Raw genomic sequence first — 24,013 nt, 5'->3', positions numbered from 1 at the left:
CAGCAGACATAGTGTATCAACACATATGTTATTATACGAGTATACGAGTTCAAGTAACTAAGCTAATATTACCTATCATCAAATATGTCTCATCCCATAATGTTTTTTTAAAACATCTCACACCCAAGTTCTAGTTTTATCATTTGGTTAGGGTTCATTTTATATCCTATGGTAACTGAAAACACCACGTGTACGGTGAAGATCTCATTAATGGTAAATACACAATATGATTTGGGTTCATGCATTTGGAGCCTTGACACTTGTGGATAAGGATGGCATCTCGGGTTATATTTGTCATTAATACTCTTCCACAATCTTTATAAATACCAACTCGGTTTTTACTTTTTGATTATCTATGTTCACAACTCTTTCTCCACCTCATAACCTGTAAATTGACAGAAAAATGTTTGTACCAGTGCCATTGACTGACCCAGTGACTCAACTGGGTTTAGAGCCGGGATTCCGATTTGACCCGACCGACGAGGAGCTTATAGTACAGTACCTATCTCCAAAAGTCGCCGGTGACAATTTTCGGCTTGTAATAATCGCAGATGTTGATTTGTATAAGTATAATCCATGGGAATTACCTAGTAAATGTTTTGACTCTACATTTCATTTGTTTTTTGTTGCATTTTGATGTTATTGATTGATTGTGAAATTGGTTGATTGGTGGTAGGTAAGGCAATGTTTGGCGAGATGGAATGGTACTTTTTTAGCCCGAGAGACCGCAAGTACCCGAACGGGACTAAACCTAATCGAGTTGTGGGGTCTGGTTACTGGAAGGCCACCGGAACAGATAAGGTGATCATGTCGGGGAACCGGAAGGTCGGAGTTAAAAAGTCATTGGTGTTCTACATTGGTAAAGCTTCGAAAGGGTCCAAAACCAACTGGATTATGCACGAATACCGGTTATTCGAGTCTTCAACAGAGGATAACAACGGATCTAGGGTACGTGAAGTCCTTGGTATTTGTAGGGTGGGCTCAACCTTTTCAGGGCCTTCAGCAAATTCTAAAATCAATGCACTTTTTATATACATATTTTCTATTTATTTCACAAGATCGTGACATATAAAACATGATGGCATGCATTTATTGTTCATCATTAATTATTTTTTATAGTCAAGCTGCCTCTCACTTTTATGTTTTGTTTTCTAGTTGGATGATTGGGTGCTTTGCCGAATCTACGAGAAGAATTCAAGAATTGGGATGATGAATTCTGGTGGTCCTAGCACCAAGCAGAGCCATGACTCTTCGGCAATGTCATCGTCGTCCTTGTCGTTCGACAAGGTCCTCAATTCACACCCGGACGACAAGTTTTCGAACTTTCCAACCAACCATTGTGTGAAGACATTCAGTGAAGAAGATCAAAAATTTGAATCAGAGAAGGAGGACTGGTTGAGTATAGGTGCTTTCGCTAGTCCGAATTCGATCAATAATAACAACCTACTGAATTCGTCTTTTGTTGATTCAACATTCAACATCCAGATGAAGTATGTTAAGTCACTAGAGTCGCTGGGTGATGAAGTTCAAACTGGAATCCGAAGTCAGAGGATTAAAAACTCTACTTATCTGACTTCACCAAGTTTTTCCATTGCAACGGATTCGTTTGCTATACGGTACCCAACCCACCAGAGCAGCTCGGGTTATAGACCATGAAAATGAAACCGGAAAAGCAATGTTAAATAAGTAGAGGGGGTTAAGTGTAAATTAGTGGGACTTTGGGGTTAAGACCTAGAGTTAGGAGTTTGTTGGGATATATATATATATATATGTGTGTGTGTGTGTGTGTGTGTGTGTACATGGATTGGGTTAGGATGAGTGGTACATTGTGGATAGTCCAGAGTACAATCTTTGCTTTTTTTATTTTCTGTTTTTATATATAATGGTGGATATTTTGGTGGGTGATTTCTTGTTTATAATCATGACGAAATTTAGATCATAAAATTAAAAACTGATTAAAGGCATCCTAATGTAAAAAAATAAAATAAAAATAAAAACAAAATTGTTTGAACAGGCGATAAAATTGAATATACTAATATAGTATAAATTTTCGAAATATATTAAATAATATTTAAAATTTGTTAAGAAGGTAAAAATGATGACATTTTGATATTTAAACTTGATTATTGAGATGAACTTAAGACCATATGTAATGGGGCTTTATAGGGGCGTGAAAGATTTTTGATAATGCCCTTACACCATTCTTCATAGGCATTATAGGGGCATGAAGGGTAAAGGGCATTTCTAAAATAATGCCCAATAAGGAGGAAAAACAAGGAAACTAATAAATGAAAGGACATTATGAAACCTTAACCATTACATGAAACATTATGATGGTGTTGTGACAAAACATGCCCCTTAAGGGGCATTAACCATTACCCATGGTCTAAGATCAAGTTTGGATGATTAGATTCTGAATAATTAATGATCAGCATATAAGATTATAAACACGAATCCTCAATATACTCATGAAATATAGTTTTATAACGTATCCGAGAATAAGGCATAATAATATTACAATCCAAACATGTCATTAAGCAAACCAAAATTCGTACTTCCTTGCCATCATATAAAGAGCATCTCTAGTTACTTTATGCATAAACTTATGTGTAGGGATGATAATGGGCCGTGTATGGTTAATCCCATACCCATACCCGGCCTATTACCCATCAGGTATGGGTTGGGTATTTACCCGTCAGGTATCGGACATACCTACTGGTATCGGGTATACCCGTTTCGATCTTCATATCTATACTTGTATAATAAAAGAAACCATTTTAGAGATACTTGTCATTATATTAGGCCATCTCTTATAGATAATTATTATTTTAGTTTAATCTAAAATGTATTTTTGCAAATATTATATTTTAAAAGTATGTTCTGTTATATCATGGATTCGATTTTCAAAATTATATCAAATACTTTTAAAAATCTTCAATCTCAACAAAGCATATCACTTTTAATAATATAATATATTTCTTAGAACTATATTCCTAATACTCGATTGAATTTACCTTTATTTGTTACTCCATGTTTATGCTAAACATATTAGTTGTGTTTTTAGATTGATAAAAAAAACTAGATCGAACATAAGATTGATAAAAAAAAACTTGATCGAACAAGACTTATTTGAATTTGTATTTTTTTTCTTACGTTAAAAGCATCACAATCGGGCAATGAATCCAAGATCAATTGGTATGGAAGGAAGTAAACCCGTGACTTTCCAATGTGGAGGTTATAGGTTGGAGTCAGATCTCAAAGAATACGAATATTCATATTATATTTATAATTGTAACCGTTTTGTTTTTTAAGGAGGATAAACAAAAGAATTAAATATATTTAGTAGCTTTCTAAATGAGGATAAACAAAAGAATTAAAGAGATTTAGTAGCTTTGATTGATACTGTCACACCCTGTCTTTTGCGGAAGCGTGATTTGGTGTGACTTGCTTAATATCATTGCATTCAACCATAACAAACATCTATACGTTAAAACCATAATGTCATCCATAAATTGAGTTTCAAAACATTACAATCATCATTGTTTTAGTATCCAAACATAGACTTCAAATCCAGATTACAAACCATGCAAATCGTCATAGAGTTCCACAAGGACTCGACAAAAGACTCTAATGAAAACCAGGCTTTGAATTATGTATCCTATCCAGGATAGGATACACACTTCCAACCATTCGACACCGGATGACATCTTTTATTCCAAACAACATTTGGAAACCTCTACGCCCGCCAGATCCATACTTAGATTCCTGAAATACATGTAGTTTGAAAACATCAACAAAAGTTGAGCGAGTTCATGTGTTTAGTATATGAGTAGGAATAAACCTTTATAATCATAGTAAGTATGTATGTTTTGTAAACCCTGGTATGAAAGCAAATAAGGAACAGATCAATTAATGTGTAGCTAATACATTAACATGTGTGAACTGGTGCAGGAAGGCTCAAACCTTTGTGTATTTCGTACCGGGCCTCCTAGCTGGAACGACATAGTCACCACATGCGGTCAACTCGCGGACCCATGGGTGGGGCTCGCAACACCCAAATAGATCTATCACTCATGCCCCTTGGTCCTTATAAAGGATTAATGGTCTCAGGTTAACGTCTACCCATTCACATGATCTAACAGTTCATTTCTTAGTCATTCATTTGCAATCATAGTCATTTGTAACATGTACTTCACCCCCGAAGTTATAAAACGAAAACAGTTAAACAAAAGGGGGAACATGAACTCATAGTTTTGCGTTCTTCATATCCAATGTAACTTAAAGCTTCCTCTAGAATGCACGACTACCTACATGCGTACTATGGTTCATTGACGGGTGGTTCGTGCCTTGACCTTGGTCTTATTTAGTATTTTTGAGTTACGTTTCTTTGTGCCATCAATGTTATTCCAAGTATATAATTATTCGTCAAAATAATAAATATTTTAACTTAAATTATATTTATTAAACTTTGGAATAATTGTTAAAATAATATATTTTAACTTGTTACTTTTCAAGTATTTATTCATGTGTATCCTTCCAAGGATCGGTGTATTTGTATTCGTATTCTTATACTCGTATATTTTTGCCATGTATTGGTGTCGTATTCCGGAGTGTATTTATACGTACAAGAATACGTATTTCCTTGTAATTGCTAAGTATTCTTATACTTAATTTTGTATTAATTTTTCCTGAATAATATTTCTAGTAAAAATACATACATACATTTCCAGAATATATATTTTGAGAAATATTACTTAGAAAAATTATTTATAATGAAAAATTATTTATAATTTTTCTTGGCAAAAATACTTATAAATTTCATACAAGTCTCAAAAATAATATATTTCCAAGTCTAACTTAGAAAATATATATGAACACATTTTTCATCCAAAATAATATATTCCAAGTTCATTTAAGAAAATACATTCTCTCTCAAAAATAATGTATTTCATGTGTGTTTGAGAAAATATATACATTTCTTCCGAAAATAATATATCTTTTATTAATTCCAAGAAAATACATATTTTTTATTCACCAAGAATAATATATTTTTCTTCTTGTCAAAAATATGTTATAACTTTGTAGTAATTGTAAAAATCATATTTTTGTTCTTTTGTTGCCCAAAATATTATTTACCAAAATAAACTTGTGAATAGATTTTTCCGGAATATTTTGTAAGTTATATTCCTTAGTTCGGTTTTACCAATATCTTGTGCATAACTTGTATATTCATATTCTTGGAATTTTGGTAATATTTTGGATTGTAATTTTTGGTATTTTGATGAGTTATATTATTTCAAGTCCTAAAATAATATAACTAATACACAAAATATATAAACAATCACACATATGGTCTCCTCTAAATATATATTTCCTAAATACATATTTAGTCACTTTTATTTATAAAAACCAACCTCCAATATTTGTAACTTTCGTAACAAAAATTATGGCAAACTTTGTATGAAAATTTATGGTTTAAAAATATACTTGTAAATATTTGTTAAAAAATATTTTTTTTAAGTGTTTAATTTCTAGAAAAATTTTGCCAAAGTTTCCCCTAAAAATGGAGGTTCCATACCTTCAAAGTATATCATTTTCTTTTGTAAATCAACACAATTAATCCACAATCTACAATAAACAACCTACACTTACCAATGATTACATACAATTACAATTGGTATGGTTAGCTTTGGAAAGTACAGTAGATCATGTGAATGGATAAGCGTACTCCTAAGACCATTAATCCTCGTGTTAAGACCGAGGGACATGAGTAATAGATCTATTCGGGTGTAGCGAGCCCACACCCATGAGGACCTTACAAACATACATACATATTTTCAATGATACAAAGGTTTATACATACACACAAACAAACATATGAACTCGCTCAACTTTTGTTGATGTTTTCAAAATACATGTATTTCAGGGAATTAGTAAGTGGATCTGGCGGGCGTTGGAAGTTTCATGCTGCGTTGTGAATAAAGATGTCATCCTTGGTTGTGAGGTTTGGGTTGGGTTGGGTGTCTTATTCCTGGACGAGACACGCCTTCCAAACCTTGGTTTTGATTAATGTCTTTTGATGAGTCCTTAGTGAACTCTTAAAACAATTCGTATGGTTTGTAAAACTTGTGTTTGAAGTCTGCGTTTTAAAACAATGTTGTTATGTTTTAAACTTATTTAATGGATGAACATCTATGGTTTTATCATATAGTTGTTGTTATGATTGAATGAAATGGTATTAAGAAAGTCACACCATAATCACGCTTCCGCAAAAGTCAGGGTGTGACAACCTACACTAATTACAGCAACCCATAGAGAAAAAAATCTTGATACGATCAAAAAATACTGACACTTGAATTACATTGACAAAAAAACAAACGCAAGTTACATAAGATATATAAAAGAACCACATAACACATGTAAAAAACCACTAAATAACACATATAAAAAAAACCTTTAAAACAAATATACTATTCATTCACTTTATCTATTATTAGTGGTGAGTGGGTATCAGTTCGTTTAATTACTATACTGACACTCGTTATAGCAACCAATAGAGAAAAAAATCATGATATGACAAAAATATACCAACACGACGGGAATTTTGATCGGTATCGGTTTGTTTTATTACGTCACCTATACTCGTTACAGCAACCCATAGAGAAAAAAAAATCTTGATATGATAAAAAATACTGACACGTGAATTACATCGACAAAAAACAAACGCACGTTACATAAGATACATAAAAGAACCACATAACACATGTAAAAAACCAAACACATGTAAAAAACCACTAAATAACACATATAAAAAAAAACTTTTAAAACTAATATACTCTTCATTCACTTTATCTATTATTAGTATACAATAGTATACAATTTACTCCCTTTTAATTCCTTTCTAAATATTTAATGTGTTTGATCCTTCAAGTGTAAGCCACCTTACAAAGCAATACTTGCACTTTTCTTTTACTTTGTTTTTGTTTTTAACCTCTTTTTATTAAATACATTTACAAATAATTTTTTTAAGATGCTACACCTAATATTTTGATATATTGTTTTATTTTATTTTTTTAAAGACATTAGTTTTTTAATTGTTTTATTTGTTTATATAAGATATCGAATATAATCAAACCTCGCTGTAAAGTGTGGGTTCATGTAGAAGTTTTATGTTTTTGTGTATAAACATTCGGGCACATAATTTTTTTGCAATTTAACGCATAAACTTTATATTTGTTACGATGCATGTGCTGACAATTTGATGTTTAACACGCCACAATGTGTAGGTCTTATTTCTCATGTATTGTAAGACCGAGCACTAATATACTTGAAAGCCATCATTATCCCCTCACATGGTTCATATATTACATACTTAACCACTTTCCGAAACAACATTATATTGTGAGTATCAAAGCCATCACATACTCCTCACAAAAGAGTATTTATGTCTTTTCATCTCTCATGCTCTCTCAATAGATGAAATCTTATATCTTATTATCTTTCTTGCAAGTTATATCCAAACCTTATATGATAGAATTGTTAAATCTATATGTACAAAATACAATATCTAACAATGTTACTATTTGAAAACTTTCTTATCCCACTCCATAGATTATAACAATAGATATAATGTTTAGCACATCCATTCATATCACAATTAATTGAATTACAAATACTTTTACATCAACTTAAATCAAAATATATATAAATAATCTTACAAGAATACAATGATTCATACATATATCACTGATTACATAGTAATATTGAGAAATTTGAAGTTTATTTTAATCTAAAAAGAGTTTTATATAATAATTTTAAACAATGAAATTAGAAAGAACATTTGTTATTGATTTTTTTTTATAAAAATATGTTTCTTTTTTTCATGAAAACAAACTAACAGAGCTTCGTCGTCTGATCAGCAAAATCTATCTAACACTTACTAACACTAAGTCCCCAAGACTATTTATACTAACACGAGATACCTTCGTATGGACTTAGATACATCCGTACGAACTAACTACTTTCGTGCGGACTTAATCACTTTCGTACGAACTAGATTACTTCCGTACGAACGTATCACATCCATGCGGACTAGCTTACATTCGCATGGATGTGTACCTCCGTACGGATGTAACTTTACACCCAAAACATAATCTAACAATTCGTCCTATTAAATACTCGACACGACTCGATGACGTAGGCAGTAGACATAGTGTATCAACACATATGTTATTATACGAGTATACGAGTTCAAGTAACTAGGCTAATATTACCTATCATCAAATATGTCTCATCCCATAATGTTTTTTTAAAACATCTCACACCCAAGTTCTAGTTTTATCATTTGGTTAGGGTTCATTTTATATCCTTAACTGAAAACACCACGTGTACGGTGAAGATCTCATTAATGGTAAATACACAATATGATTTGGGTTCATGCATTTGGAGCCTTGACACTTGTGGATAAGGATGGCATCTTGGGTTATATTTGTCATTAATACTCTTCCATAATCTTTATAAATACCAACTCGGTTTTTCCTTTTTGATTATCTATGTTCACAACTCTTTCTCCACCTCATAACCTGTAAACTGACAAAAAAATGTTTGTACCAGTGCCATTGACTGACCCAGTGACTCAACTGGGTTTAGAGCCGGGATTCCGATTTGACCCCACCGACGAGGAGCTTATAGTACAGTACCTATCTCCAAAAGTCGTCGGTGACAATTTTCGGCTTGTAATAATCGCAGATGTTGATTTGTATAAGTATAATCCATGGGAATTACCTAGTAAATGTTTTGACTCTACATTTCATTTGTTTTTTGTTGCATTTTGATGTTATTGATTGATTGTGAAATTGGTTGATTGGTGGTAGGTAAGGCAATGTTTGGCGAGATGGAATGGTACTTTTTTAGCCCGAGAGACCGCAAGTACCCGAACGGGACTAAACCTAATCGAGTTGTGGGGTCTGGTTACTGGAAGGCCACCGGAACAGATAAGGTGATCATGTCGGGGATCCGGAAGGTCGGAGTTAAAAAGTCATTGGTGTTCTACATTGCTAAAGCTTCGAAAGGGTCCAAAACCAACTGGATTATGCACGAATACTGGTTATTCGAGTCTTCAACAGAGGATAACAACGGATCTAGGCTACGTGAAGTCCTTGGTATTTGTAGGGTGGGCTCAACCTTTTCAGGGCCTTGAGCAAATTCTAAAATCAATGCACTTTTTATATACATATTTTCTATTTATTTCACAAGATCGTGACATATAAAACATGATGGCATGCATTTATTGTTCATCATTAATTATTTTTTATAGTCAAGCCGCCTCTCACTCTTATGTTTTGTTTTCTAGTTGGATGATTGGGTGCTTTGCCGAATCTACGAGAAGAATTCAAGAATTGGGATGATGAATTCTGGTGGTCCTAGCACCAAGCAGAGCCATGACTCTTCAGCAATGTCATCGTCGTCCTTGTCGTTCGACAAGGTCCTCAATTCACACCCTAACGATAAGTTTTCGAACTTTCCAACCAACCATTGTGTGAAGACATTCAGTGAAGAAGATCAAAAATTTGAATCAGAGAAGGAGGACTGGTTGAGTATAGGTGCATTCGCTAGTCCGAATTCGATCGATAATAACAACCTACCGAATTCGTCTTTTGTTGATTCAACATTCAACATCCAGATGAAGTATGTTAAGTCACTAAAGTCGCTGGGTGATGAAGTTCAAACGGGAATCCGAAGTCAGAGGATTGAAAACTCTACTTATCTGACTTCACCAAGTTTTTCCAATGCAACGGATTCGTTTGCTATACGGTACCCAACCCACCAGAGCAGCTCGGGTTATAGACCATGAAAATGAAACCGGAAAAGCAATGTTAAATAAGTAGAGGGGGTTAAGTGTAAATTAGTGGGACTTTGGGGTTAATACCTAGAGTTAGGAGTTTGGTGGGATACATACATACATACATACATACATATATATATGTGTGTGTATGTGTGTGTGTACATGGTTTGGGTTAGGATGAGTGGTACATTGTGGATAGTCCAGAGTACAATCTTTGCTTTTTTTATTTTCTGTTTTTATATATAATGGTGATTATTTTGGTGGGTGATTTCTAGTTTATAATCATGACGAAATTTAGATCATAAAATTAAAAACTGATTAAAGGCATCCTAATGTAAAAAAATAAAATAAAAATAAAAACAAAATTGTTTGAACAGGCGATAAAATTGAATATACTAATATAGTATAAATTTTAGAAATATATTAAATAATATTTAAAATTTGTTAAGAACTTAAAAATGATGACATTTTGATATTTAAACTTGATTATTGAGATGAACTTAAGACTATATGTAATGGGGCTTTATAGGGGCGTGAAAGATTTTTGATAATGCCCTTACACCATTCTTCATAGGCATTATAGGGGCATGAAGGGTAAGGGGCATTTCTAGAATAATGCCCAATAAGGAGGAAAAACTAGGAAACTAATAAATGAAAGGACATTATGAAACCTTAACCATTACATGAAACATTATGATGGTGATGTGACAAAACATGCCCCTTAAGGGGCATTAACCATTACCCATGGTCTAAGATCAAGTTTGGATGATTAGATTCTGAATAATTAATGGTCAGCATATAAGATTATAAACACGAATCATGAAATATAGTTTTATAACGTATCCGAGAATAAGGCATAATAATATTACAATCCAAACATGTCATTAAGCAAACCAAAATTCGTACTTCCTTGCCATCATATAAAGAGCATCTCTAGTTACTTTATGCATAAACTTATGTGTAGGGATGATAATGGGCCGGGTATGGTTAATCCCATACCCATACCCGACCTATTACCCATCAGGTATGGGTTGGGTATTTACCCGTCAGGTATCGGACATACCTACTGGTATCGGGTATACCCGTTTCGATCTTCATATCTATACTTGTATAATAAAAGAAACCATTTTATAGACACTTGTCATCATATTAGGCCATCTCTTATAGATAATTATTATTTTAGTTTAATCTAAAATGTATTTTTGCAAATATTATATTTTAAAAGTATGTTCTGTTATATCATGGATTCGATTTTCAAAATTATATCAAATACTTTTAAAAATCTTCAATCTCAACAAAGCATATCACTTTTAATAATATAATATATTTCTTAGAACTATATTCCTAATACTCGATTGAATTTACCTTTATTTGTTACTCCATGTTTATGCTAAACATATTAGTTGTGTTTTTAGATTGATAAAAAAAACTAGATCGAACATAAGATTGATAAAAAAAACTTGATCGAACAAGACTTATTTGAATTTGTATTTTTTTCTTACGTTAAAAGCATCACAATCGGGCAATGAATCCAAGATCAATTGGTATGGAAGGAAGTAAACCCGTGACTTTCCAATGTGGAGGTTATTGGTTGGAGTCAGATCTCAAAGAATACGAATATTCATATTATTTTTATAATTGTAACCGTTTTATTTTTAAAGGAGGATAAACAAAAGAATTAAAGAGATTTAGTAGCTTTCTAAATGAGGATAAACAAAAGAATTAAAGAGATTTAGTAGCTTTGATTGATACTGTCACACCCTGTCTTTTGCGGAAGCGTGATTTGGTGTGACTTGCTTAATATCATTGCATTCAACCATAACAAACATCTATATGTTAAAACTATAATGTCATCCATAAATTGAGTTTCAAAACATTACAATCATCATTGTTTTAGTATCCAAACATAGACTTCAAATCCAGATTACAAACCATGCAAATCGTCATAGAGTTCCACAAGGACTCGAAAAAAGACTCTAATGAAAACCAGGCTTTGAATTATGTATCCTATCCAGGATAGGATACACACTTCCAACCATTCGACACCGGATGACATCTTTTATTCCAAACAACATTCGGAAACCTCTACGCCCGCCAGATCCATACTTAGATTCCTGAAATACATGTAGTTTGAAAACATCAACAAAAGTTGAGCGAGTTCATGTGTTTAGTATATGAGTAGGAATAAACCTTTATAATCATAGTAAGTATGTATGTTTTGTAAACCCTGGTATGAAAGAAAATAAGGAACATATCAATTAATGTGTAGCTAATACATTAACATGTGTGAACTGGTGCAGGAAGGCTGAAACCTTTGTGTATTTCGTACCGGGCCTCCTAGCTGGAACGACATAGTCACCACATGCGGTCAACTCGCGGACCCATGGGTGGGGCTCGCAACACCCAAAGAGATCTATCACTCATGCCCCTTGGTCCTTATAAAGGATTAATGGTCTCAGGTTAACGTCTACCCATTCACATGATCTAACAGTTCATTTCTTAGTTATTCATTTGCAATCATAGTCATTTGTAACATGTACTTCACCCCCGAAGTTATAAAACGAAAACAGTTAAACAAAAGGGGGAACATGAACTCACAGTTTTGCGTTCTTCGTATCCAATGTAACTCAAAGCTTCCTCTAGAACGCACGACTACCTACATGCGTACTATGGTTCATTGACGGGTGGGTCGTGCCTTGACCTTGGTCTTATTTAGTATTTTTGAGTTACGTTTCTTTGTGCCATCAAAGTTATTCCAAGTATATAATTATTCGTCAAAATAATAAATATTTTAACTTCAATTATATTTATTAAACTTTGGAATAATTGTTAAAATAACATATTTTAACTTGTTACTTTTCAAGTATTTATTCATGTGTATCCTTCCCAAGGATCGGTGTATTTGTATTCGTATTCTTATACTCGTATATTTTTGCCATGTATTGGTGTCGTATTCCGGAGTGTATTTATACGTGCAAGAATACGTATTTCCCTGTAATTGCTAAGTATTCTTATACTTAATTTTGTATTAATTTTTCCGGAATAATATTTCTAGTAAAAATACATACATACATTTCCAGAATATATATTTTGAGAAATATTACTTAGAAAAATTATTTATAATTTTTCTTGGCAAAAAATACTTATAAATTTCTTACAAGTCTCAAAAATAATATATTTCCAAGTCTAACTTAGAAAATATATATGAACCCATTTTTCATCCAAAATAATATATTCCAAGTTCATTTAAGAAAATACATTCTCTCTCAAAAATAATGTATTTCATGTGTGTTTGAGAAAATATATACATTTCTTCCGAAAATAATACATCTTTTATTAATTTCAAGAAAATACATATTTTTTATTCACCAAGAATAATATATTTTTCTTCTTGTCAAAAATATGTTATAACTTTGTAGTAGTTGTAAAAATCATATTTTTGTTCTTTTGGTGTCCAAAATATTATTTACCAAAATAAACTTGTGAATAGATTTTTTCAGAATATTTTGTAAGTTATATTCCTTAGTTCGGTTTTACCAATATCTTGTGCATAACTTGTATATTCATATTCTTGGAATTTTGGTAATATTTTGGATTGTAATTTTTGGTATTTTGATGAGTTATATTATTTCAAGTCCTAAAATAATATAACTAATACAAAAAATATATAAACAATCACACACATGGTGTCCTCTAAATATATATTTCCTAAATACATATTTAATCACTTTTATTTATAAAAACCAACCTCCAATATTTGTAACTTTCGTAACAATAATTATGGCAAACTTTGTATGAAAATTTATGGTTTAAAAATATACTTGTAAATATTTGTTAAAAAATATTTTTTAAGTGTTTAATTTCTAGAAAAATTTTGACATTAGTTTCCCCTAAAAATGAAGGTCTCCATACCTTCAAGGTATATCATTTTTCTTTTGTAAATCAACACAATTAATCCACAATCTACAATAAACAACCTACACTTACCAATTTTGCCAAAAGCAAGCATAATCTACTACTTTATGAACTTGAAAATTTATAAAAATTTGTAGTAACTTACTAGTGTTCTTAGTAAGCCTTGTTACCCCTTTAAAGTGTGGTTATTTATTTATAAATTACATTCTTGAAGAATCTAGATTTCACAACTTGTAAAATGATTTTTCTTAAAATCAATCTCTTGAATTTTTTCTTGTTAACAACATATTTCTACACTTGATTTAACACTAAAACATTGTTGGTTTCTTTAAAAATCATAGTTATGTAAATCTTGTAATTTAAACTTGGTTTCTTGAGAAAACTATCTTTAAAATCATCCATGTTCAAGACTAATAACATGTATTCATCTTCATTTTACACAAAATCATCTTTGTTTTCAAGTTCATGTTTCACATAATAGGATGGTCATCTTGATTATTCACAAGATCATCCTCTCACTTGCTAGATCATGCGTGTAATCACAATCTAGCAAGTCTCGTATGGTGTTCAACATCATAAACATGTATGAACAATAATCATCAAGCATAACAACACATATTCATCAAGATTTCTTATGTATTCAAGTTTCTTTCTTGTGATTCTTGGTGTTCTTCAAGATTATCATTATGTAACATCTTTTAACCACTAATATAAGATGTAAAATAGTAAGATCAATGTTCTTACCACTAGCTCAAGGCTAGGGATGATCAAGAGAAGAAAATAGATGGATAATAGCAAATGGTGAAGGTCCTTCAACTTCCGAAAGCTCCAAGCTTCCTTATGCGGCTTCTAACACCTTTGAGTAGTAATGAAATGGATGGAAGAAGGTTGGATGATGGTGGTGATGAGGTGTGTGGGTTCGACCGAGATCAAAGAGGGAGAGGGGAGAAGAAGTGTGAGATGTTGGTGAGTTGTGAGAATAATGGTTATGAACTTTAGGTCTGTCTTTATAATCTCCAACACTTAGTTACCATTGGTCTTTATGTTTAGGAAAGTTTAGACAAGATCTAATAAACTATCAAAATAAAATCTTGAGTGGGCCATGCTTAGTTGGCTGATTATAGGTGGGGGGGGGGGTGTATGTAGACTAGGTTCCAACCATTAGTTAGCTTATGTCTAGATTTCAAGTATTAGTTAGGTTTATAAGTTACTAGATATTTATATGATGTGTTATGATGTTCGGGGACCATAACTAGCTTGGTAATGTTAAAACAATGTTTCTAGTGAAAAATTGGTGTTTCGGGTAGTGTCCGGTTGGTTACCGGTTCGTTAAGGTGCTAAACTACGCAGTTTAGTGTGCTTTATGCACCCTTTTATGTCAGTTTCGATTCCCGACACTTAGGAAAGCATTCAGGACCATTTAACCTTATTTTTGCATCATATTAAGTTGTTTAAAAGCTGAATTTTGCTGAATTCTGCAGTTTATGTAAGTTTTAGGCACTTTCCGGCACTTAAACTATCACTAGGAAGACAGTTTTATGATCCTTACTCTCCTACACACCATACTAGTGTAATACTTGGTTTCTGGCTCATTCTGTGTCTCAATACAACGTCTGTCTATCTACTGAACTCTGTCAGCATTTTTCTGATTTGCCGGATAACTGTGCTAACTGTGCTTCGTGCATCATTTGAGTCAATAAAGTTCTCATGAAATAATGACATGACATTTAGCAATATATGATGCACATGTATGTGTATGGTAATAATCAGAAGCAATTCAAGTAATTAATTGTAATTTAGCACAGTCATTAAGCACTAATCCTCGTTCTGATCAAAATCCATAAAACATCGGTTTGTAATTCGGAAAAAAGCTTAACTCCGTTAAGCTATTTTTAACGGCGGACTATTATCGGCCAAAAGTGGACCAGTTCGGATTATTATCGGCCAATAACTGAGTTGGGATTATTATCGGCCAAATTGAGCAAGTTGGAATTATTTAAATCCAATTTGCCATATATATATTACTTTCTTTTATAATTTTTTGTTTTAAAAAATAAATATAATATATTAAATTATGATAAATAACATAGATATCATCATCACCACCGTAATGATATTTCACATATTTAAAAATGTAAATATATTATAATATTAATTTCAAAAACTAGTTTTGTATTTCATAGCATATAAATATGAATAATGCCATCAAAGTATATATTTAAAATGAAAAGTTCATTTTTTCAAATAATAAAGCTAGAAGAATGAAACATTACTAAACTATAGTAAAAGGAAAATAAATATTAATTCTAAAAGTTTTCGGGTAAACGAGTATCTAGTTTCGGGTAATCGGGTAGGGTATCATCTAACCTCATACCCGTCCAATACTTGCGAAATATTTATTTCCTTATTCATACCTGATCCAATATCTGACGGGTATTAGATATACCCATCCCAAATGCTTCGGATTTTAGATATTCCTGTCAGGCTAGGGTATTTTTACCATCTCTGCTCATCCCTATACTTACCACAATATACCAGGTGCGTACGGACATTTGTTAAATACTCCAGGGACTGTTTCTGTAACTCACTCAACAACAAAAACACCTCTCAGAACCCTAATCTTAACATCTCCACCACCCCTCACCTCATCTTCTTCGCCATTATTCAAAACCCTAAAACTTCAATTCACATCCAAAAATGGCGAAGAAGAGAGAGAAATCAGTAAACGTATCCGGAAAACCAAAGCACTCACTTGACGTCAACAGAGATGCCGGACACAAGAACAAAAGTGGCGGCTCCGGCCGTACCGCCGCCACCGTTCGCCGCCTCAAGATGTACAACACGAGGCCGAAGCGTGACGCCAAAGGAACGATCCTGAAGTACGATCTGCAGTCGAGAGAGCTTCCGTCGACTCGTATTCAACCTGATCGCCGCTGGTTCGGTATGTATATATGTATTGTTTTGTTTGTAGGTAGTGTTGGATGTGGTTTGTTGAGTGTTTGAAAGTGAGTATTGACAGTTGACGTGAAGCTAATTTGAGCTAATGTATATGTTTCATAGGTAACACTAGGGTTGTGAATCAGAAGGAGCTTGAGTTCTTTAGAGAAGAGTTGCAGACGAGAATGTCGAGTAATTATAATGTTATCTTGAAGGAGAGGAAGTTGCCTATGTCATTGTTGAATGATCATCAAAAGGTAAATTGCTAAAATGACAGATTGTGAATTGTTATTTGGTTAATCGGTTTGGTTAGCCATATCTGAAGGCGTAACCGAATTAACCGATAATTGAACCAAATATACACCCTCGGTTTTAAAAAGCACGAAGCGCACAAAAGCGACTCGATTTAATCGAGTTGTGAAGTGCGAAGTCTAAAAGCAGTGAGATTTTTGTATCGGAGGCGCAAGGCGATTTTATATTTTTTTTATATATTCCATAGGTTTTTAGCATCACTTATCAGAAATATGGCTATAAAACGGTTTTTATATGATTTTACCTACATGTTTGCGGCAAATATCCTATTATACAACGTTTTAATGCATAAAAACACTCTTGGTACACAAGGCAGCTACTTTTGTGTCTTGTGCCCAAGGCATGCTATTTAAAACCAAGTGAACACCCCTAAAATATATTAGCTAACAAGATTGAAAGATTTGAAATTGTAGACGCCTTGGTTTTAGTATGCGTGCATCAGGAGCACGTTATTCGCTATGCACATGATGCGGTGATGAGATTGCATTGCTGCAGTTGATCCGTGATGCGGAACATAGTTGACCGATATGTGAACAAATTAGACCATGGATTGCATTGAGCCTGAGATTTCCAAATTTGATTGAGCAATAGGTTTAATTATTTGAACAAATTAGATCGTCTTATATTTTAGTTTTAAGAAGTTTACAAGTTACATTATTGCTTATAAATATTGTTTTGGTATTTATCTAATATCGAACTTCTCACATACGACTATACGAGATGCGGGCACATCATGCTTTTTTTTTGAGATCAAAACGCATCTGAGCACTCCATGCTTTTTAAAACTAGGGTATTCAACTATTCGCGTTATAGTATGTGATTTATACATATCACTCTAATTTTGGTGTTTTCCTTTTGAAGCAAACAAGAGTTCACCTTCTTGATACCCAGCCATTTGCCGATGCATTTGGACCAAAGGGGAAGAGGAAACGTCCTCGATTACTGGCGTCTGATTATGAGTCGTTAGTCAAGAGGGCCGATGGTTCTCAAGGTAATCCATTTGTCTAGCTTTGTGATTTCGTTTATCATGAGAAGAAAATGTTCTTTGTTAATAAAATATGGTATAGATGTTTTTGTAACTTCATCTAGTGGATTGCTAGTTGATCAAAGCTTATACTAACATTTGTGCCAACGTTGTAGATGCATTTGAAGAAAAGTGTGGTGGTGTTGATCCGACGGATGAAAACGTGGATGGATTCAGGGATCTTGTGCGCCACACGATGTTTGAAAAGGGTCAAAGTAAACGTATATGGGGCGAGCTTTACAAAGTCATCGACTCTTCTGATGTTGTCATCCAGGTTAGTTGTTTGCGAACTGATTTCTCGGTTTAATCGAACATTTATGCAATCATCTTGTCATGTCATGTCATGTGAGCATGTAATAGTTACACTTTGTTATCGATTACAGGTACTGGACGCTAGGGATCCTCAAGGTACAAGATGCTACCATCTTGAGAAGCATTTAAAAGAGCATTGCAAACACAAGCACATGATTTTATTGTTAAACAAGGTAACCATGATCTGTTTTTGTAAGCTTTGAGGTTTGTTTCCCCATCTCTTGAGTTACAAATGATCGTTGACTTTTCTGCTAGTGTGATTTGACTCCACCGTGGGTCACAAAAGGATGGCTGAGGGTACTATCAAGAGAATATCCTACGCTAGCGTTTCATGCAAGCATTACTAAGTCTTATGGCAAGGTATGCTAATGCAACTTTTAAGTTATTATTCATAAATGTGTAAGCATTGTTTGTGCAATTGTAGTCTCCACATGGTAATATATTGTTTCGTTGTCTATAGAATTCTCTTCTGTCGGTGTTGCGACAATTTTCACGCTTAAAAAGTGACAAGCAAGCGATATCAGTTGGATTTGTTGGGTACCCAAATGTGGGCAAGTCATCAGTAATCAACACCCTACGTACCAAAAATGTAAGTTTATTCTTATTGGTGTTTCGAGATCACAATGTGACGTCTTTTTGCAATATTTGATGCTAATGTTATCTTGTTTTGTTCAATGACTTTATCATGAACTTATAACTGTATTTTTTAACTAACGCTTTTTTTTTTGCTTTTTGTTGTGAAGGTTTGCAAGGTGGCTCCAATTCCCGGAGAGACTAAAGTTTGGCAATACATAACGCTTACAAAGAAGATATTCTTGATTGATTGCCCTGGTGTTGTTTATGGCAGCAGTGATACAGAAACCGATATTGTTTTAAAGGGCGTGGTATGTATAACTTTGATTTATTTTTTCTATTTATTCAATTTCCCCTTGAGAATTTGCTTTCTAGATGCTTTTGTTTCATTTTTGTAGTTAATTATATTATATTATATTTGCAGGTGCGAGTAACAAATTTGCATGATGCTACAGAGCACATCGGTGAAGTCTTGAAACGTGTCAAGAAAGAGCACCTAGAAAGGGCATACAAGATAAAAGAGTGGTATGTTTTATTTATGTTAAATATCTGCACCATAAAGAAAGATCAATGAATCGATAGATCTAAAGTTGCGCTCTGTTTTTTAGTGTCCATGGGACGAATATTTTTTTCTTTGTTGTGTTCTTGTGTCTGCTACATTATTTCAACTGTAGGCAAAAGATCAAATACAAATAATCTTAACATACTAAACATACAAATTGAAGGAAAACCCAAAAAGACAAGGTGGCATTTTTGTAATTACCACCAACTATCAAAGTTACAACCAAAAATACCTAAAAAAACACAAATTTTTTTTTTAACATTTTTTATTAAAAAATCGCTACATTTTGTTAGCAAAATTTTTTTTTTTTTTTTTTTTTTTTTTTTTTTTTTTTTTTTTGCTGCTACTAAAAGTAGCGATTTTTTAATAAAAAATGTTAAAAAAATAAAATAAAATAATTTGTGTGTTTTTTTTTATTTTTTAGGTTTTTTGGGGGGTTTAGTTTTTAGCTTGGGTGGGGGGTGGGGGGTTAGGTTTTTTTTAGGTTTTTGGGGGGTGGGGGGTTTAGGTTCTTTTTGGGGGTGGGGGGAGTGGTTAGGTTTTTTTAGGTATATTTGTAGAGTAACTTTGATAGTTATTGATAATTACAAAAATGCCACCTTGTCTTTTTGAGTTTTCCTTCAATTTGTATGTTTAGTATGTTAAGATTATTTGTACAAGAACTTTACCCTTCAACTGTAACCGCAAATCATAATTTAAATTTATTTGCATGCGTATAACAGGGAAGATGAGAATGACTTTCTGGTTCAGTTATGCAAATTATCAGGCAAACTTTTGAGGGTAATATTTTTTATTTAAGTTCAGTTCATTTATTCATTTTCAAAATACTATTGTCAAAGCTTAAAAGTCAATCAAGTCAACTGATATGAACCCCATCCATTTTGTCACAAATTTTGATTGCATGAGTTATTTCATGCACAATGTAAGAATGGGTCTGTTGACTCATTAATTTGACCCGTTAACTTTTTGGGTGTTGGTTATCTTTAATGTTTCAAACGTGTTAAGATATAAAAAATCAGCTAAAAAGAAAATGTTTCATTCGATCAAAAGTTCTTAAAGCATATTCTTGATGCATACACGTCATCCGTTATAGGAATAAAACCCTACTCGTGTTTTACAGGGAGGTGAACCGGATCTAATGACTGCGGCAAAGATGGTTCTACATGATTGGCAGAGGGGTAAAATACCCTTCTTTGTTCCACCCCCGAAGCAAGATGACGTGGCAACCGAACCTGAAGAGTCTAGTGTTGCAGAGAAAGATGTGGATGAGAACAAAGAAGTAGCAGCAAAAAGAAGCATTAAAAATATAGTTTCATCACAGCAGCTTAAAGATGTTCCTGTTCAAGAGGATCTCTTCACTGAGAATGAGTTAAAGGGGGAGTCAAATGAAGAAGAATCATAGATTTTCTCAGTTTTCATAAATTTTGATAAGATATTGCTTGCATTTTCGTGTAATTTTAAGAGAGTTTTAATTTAAAAAAAGTTGATCAAAGTAGCTTGTAATAGTTTTCTATAAATGTTAACTGTTACCCGGTTAGCTATACTTATATAAAAATGTGAAACCGGTTTGATTGTCGGTCTACTTTTATAACTGTTACCCGGGTTGAAGAACTGGTCTCGGGTCATACCGGAGGGAGATGTTCTCTAGTCTCGACCCTTTGGCATCATGTAAAACTAAATACCGGAGCCACTAGAGGTTTAAACACCCAACTAGGCTCAAGCTTGCTTGTCATGCTATTATGAGGCTCGAGCTTGAGCTTGGCTTAGTTTGATCCTACTATTTTGGGATCGAGCTTGGCTCAAAAGTAAAACCCAAGAGCTCGAGTTTGGCTCGGCTCGGCTTGTGGCAATTCGAGAACAATTTTAAACAAGCTAAAAGCTCGACTCGAGCTCGCTTCGATAGCTTAAATGAACCAAAGCTCGGCTCACCAATGTTAAATGGTAGGTATTACATATAAAAATAATAATATAAAATTTGTTTGGCCTCATTTTGGCTCCTAAACGAGCTTTGTATGTAAAGCTCGAGCTCGATGACTAAATCTAGACAATATTTTTTTATATCTAACGACCACATTGAATTCTTGGTTCTCATTTTCGTTAATGATTCATCAAATGATTTTTATCACTTCTGTCAATATGTTTAAAAGAGTTTAAAGCCGAAAGAGTATAGTATTGCATAAGTCATAACATTCTGTGTTTATTTAGTATAAATTACAGTTAAACAAGATACTATATGTATCTCAAACTCTGTAATCAGGATAACAAAGGTCTGAATCAACCGGTTTAAGAACCAGGTGATGCCATAAGATTAGTTTTGTTCAGTTAGGGGCAGACCCTCCTCGACTTTATCAGCGGCTACTATCTCAACCTCACTTGACTGGGGACTTCCACTATTCTCTTGTTCTAGTGAGGTTTGTTCGTCAAGTCGAGGGCCAAAAGGATCATATGGTTCATGTCGAGGAGGATAGAAGGATGCAGGCAGTGGAGGATTGCTCGGTTCCATTTGAGGAGGGTAGGCTGGTTGACATCCAGGAGTAACACACCCGGGGTTAGTCTGGGGAGGATAGTTCATTGGTTGACATCCAGGAGTTACACACCCGGGGTTAGTCTGGGGAGGATAGTTCATTGGTTGACATCCAGGGTTAACACACCCGGGGTTAGTCTGAGCCGGTTCGCACCCGGGGTTAGTCTGAGCTGGTTGGCACCCAGGGTTAGTCTGGGCTGGTTGACACCCGGGGTTAGTCTGAGCCGGTTGACATTCAGGGTTTGGTTGGGGTGAATAAGGTGAAGGAGATGGAGCATAGGCGGGTTGACATTCAGGGTTAGGATATGGAGACGAGCTCGGTTCACATCCCGGGTTAGTTTGGGGAGGGTACCACGAATGAGCGGGAGCGCAGGCTGGTTGGCATGCAGGTTGGCATTCAGGGGTCGGTTGGCATGCAGGTTGGCATTCAGGGGTCGGTTGGGGAGGGTACCATGAACTAGGAGCGCAGGCTGGTTGACATGCGGGGTTAGGTTGGGGTTGGGGTTGCGGTTGCGGTTGGGGTTGGGGAGGAAACCAAGAACTAGGAGCACACGCTGGTTGACATGCGGGGTTAGGTTGGTATCCCGGTTGGGGACTGTAAGGATAAGGCTGGACCGGAGAGTAAGACGGTGCCTGCCCCCACGGAATACGAGAGCCTGGAATCACAACTCGACCGAAAGGACGAACACAATCACTTTGATCAATGCCGCTAATCAAAATAGGCGAAGCAGAATCATGTACAACTTCTAACGGTTGATTATTAATGTTATTTTCATCAACTGCTTCAGTACCCGGCAAGCTGTTCGGTGGGATAGGTTCAATTGCATCTTGGTTAGATTCTTCACCAAGTTGCATTTTAGACTGGGATATTATGAAGTCGTCTGAGACGACTAAACGCGCAGATCCTAACCATGAGCCATGGCTAAGGCACAAAACCAAGACCAAGAATCCTACACAAATGCCACTTGCTGCAGCCATTTTCAGTTGCATTTTACCTTGCAAGAACGAGCTTTATATATATGTGAAACGTATGATTGAGACGTGAATGACTCTTAAGACACATGACATGCATTCGTGTTGTTTCGGAAAGTTAGCCGGAAATACTCATCATGCATTTTGTGTGTTTATTTGAAACCACCCAACTCATCCATATTGCATGGCAACACTTGGATCACAACACATATAATAAGATCTCATTTTTTTGTATCATGAAACAATAGATTATTGCATTACAAAGGGAAAGAACATTTTCTCATATGGGACTAATTTTATTAAATCTGAGTATTAAGTTGTATGACTCAAGCGCTTATACCTTAGGTTTCCAGTGATTAGTCTATTGGTTAAAGAAACCAAATCGGCGTGGTTGGGTTAGTGGGCTGATTTTACTAGTTTGACGGTTTAAGGGTTCGGTTTTGACTGGTGAACCGATTTTTGTTTTATTTTCCAAATGATCAGTTTATTAAAAAATTTAAATGATAAAGATGGTTCATGATTATAGGTTTAGGATCATGTAAAAAGATAGATGAAATTTGTGAGAAGCATAAGAAAGAATATGATGAGAACACATGTCATTATTTAATTTATTAGGATAAGGACAATTAAATAATTTAACAAAAAAACCCAATTAAATATAAAATTCAAAAACTCACATGCAATGCACATGCAAGTTCCCCCGTCTTTTTTAAACGTCAATAACTTTTTATACGTATTTAAAAAAAATTAAACCATAATAACGGGTGTTTTTTTATCTTTAATATAAGCACCATATTGCTATACTTATATAGAGAAAAAAAATTACGTTTCAATCGGATTTTTTTAGTTCATGGTGTTTTCTCTATGTTGTTTTAATTGTATAGTGATTTAAGGTGTTGTGTTTTACAGTAAAACACCATGAACGTATATAAGACACCATAACATTGCAAATACCATTTACATTCAATCTTTCCGTCTTGTTTTCTATGGTGTTATGTAAATGGTATTTGCAATGTTATAGGGTCTTATATATGTTCA

The 24,013-nt window shown here is 34.0% G+C and overlaps 4 protein-coding genes across 4 annotated transcripts; 3 read left to right on the top strand and 1 right to left on the bottom strand.

The window, feature by feature from the left end:
- Positions 1-403: 403 nt before the first annotated feature.
- On the top strand, positions 404-1,656 carry LOC110901458 (NAC domain-containing protein JA2). Its single transcript, XM_022148285.1, has 3 exons — positions 404-590; positions 677-948; positions 1,156-1,656. The coding sequence occupies exons 1-3, from the start codon at positions 404-406 to the stop codon at positions 1,654-1,656; spliced, it is 960 nt and encodes a 319-aa protein (XP_022003977.1).
- A 6,944-nt stretch (positions 1,657-8,600) lies between these two features.
- On the top strand, positions 8,601-9,853 carry LOC110901459 (NAC domain-containing protein JA2). Its single transcript, XM_022148286.1, has 3 exons — positions 8,601-8,787; positions 8,874-9,154; positions 9,353-9,853. The coding sequence occupies exons 1-3, from the start codon at positions 8,601-8,603 to the stop codon at positions 9,851-9,853; spliced, it is 969 nt and encodes a 322-aa protein (XP_022003978.1).
- A 6,462-nt stretch (positions 9,854-16,315) lies between these two features.
- On the top strand, positions 16,316-21,061 carry LOC110898910 (nuclear/nucleolar GTPase 2). Its single transcript, XM_022145756.2, has 11 exons — positions 16,316-16,700; positions 16,820-16,953; positions 17,870-17,999; positions 18,149-18,306; positions 18,416-18,517; positions 18,600-18,704; positions 18,805-18,933; positions 19,088-19,228; positions 19,342-19,442; positions 20,202-20,259; positions 20,600-21,061. Exons 1-11 carry the CDS (start codon positions 16,457-16,459, stop codon positions 20,879-20,881), a joined length of 1,584 nt encoding a protein of 527 aa, XP_022001448.1. The 5' UTR covers positions 16,316-16,456; the 3' UTR covers positions 20,882-21,061.
- Positions 21,062-21,787: 726 nt separating this feature from the next.
- LOC110901460 (vegetative cell wall protein gp1-like) lies at positions 21,788-22,981 on the bottom strand. Its single transcript, XM_022148288.1, has one exon. The coding sequence runs from the start codon at positions 22,979-22,981 to the stop codon at positions 21,788-21,790; it is 1,194 nt and encodes a 397-aa protein (XP_022003980.1).
- Between the last annotated feature and the right edge of the window lie 1,032 nt (positions 22,982-24,013).

Source organism: Helianthus annuus, chromosome 13, assembly GCF_002127325.2.
Source record: "Helianthus annuus cultivar XRQ/B chromosome 13, HanXRQr2.0-SUNRISE, whole genome shotgun sequence".
NCBI lineage: Eukaryota > Viridiplantae > Streptophyta > Magnoliopsida > Asterales > Asteraceae > Helianthus > Helianthus annuus.
This window is presented reverse-complemented; position numbering and strand designations above follow the sequence as displayed.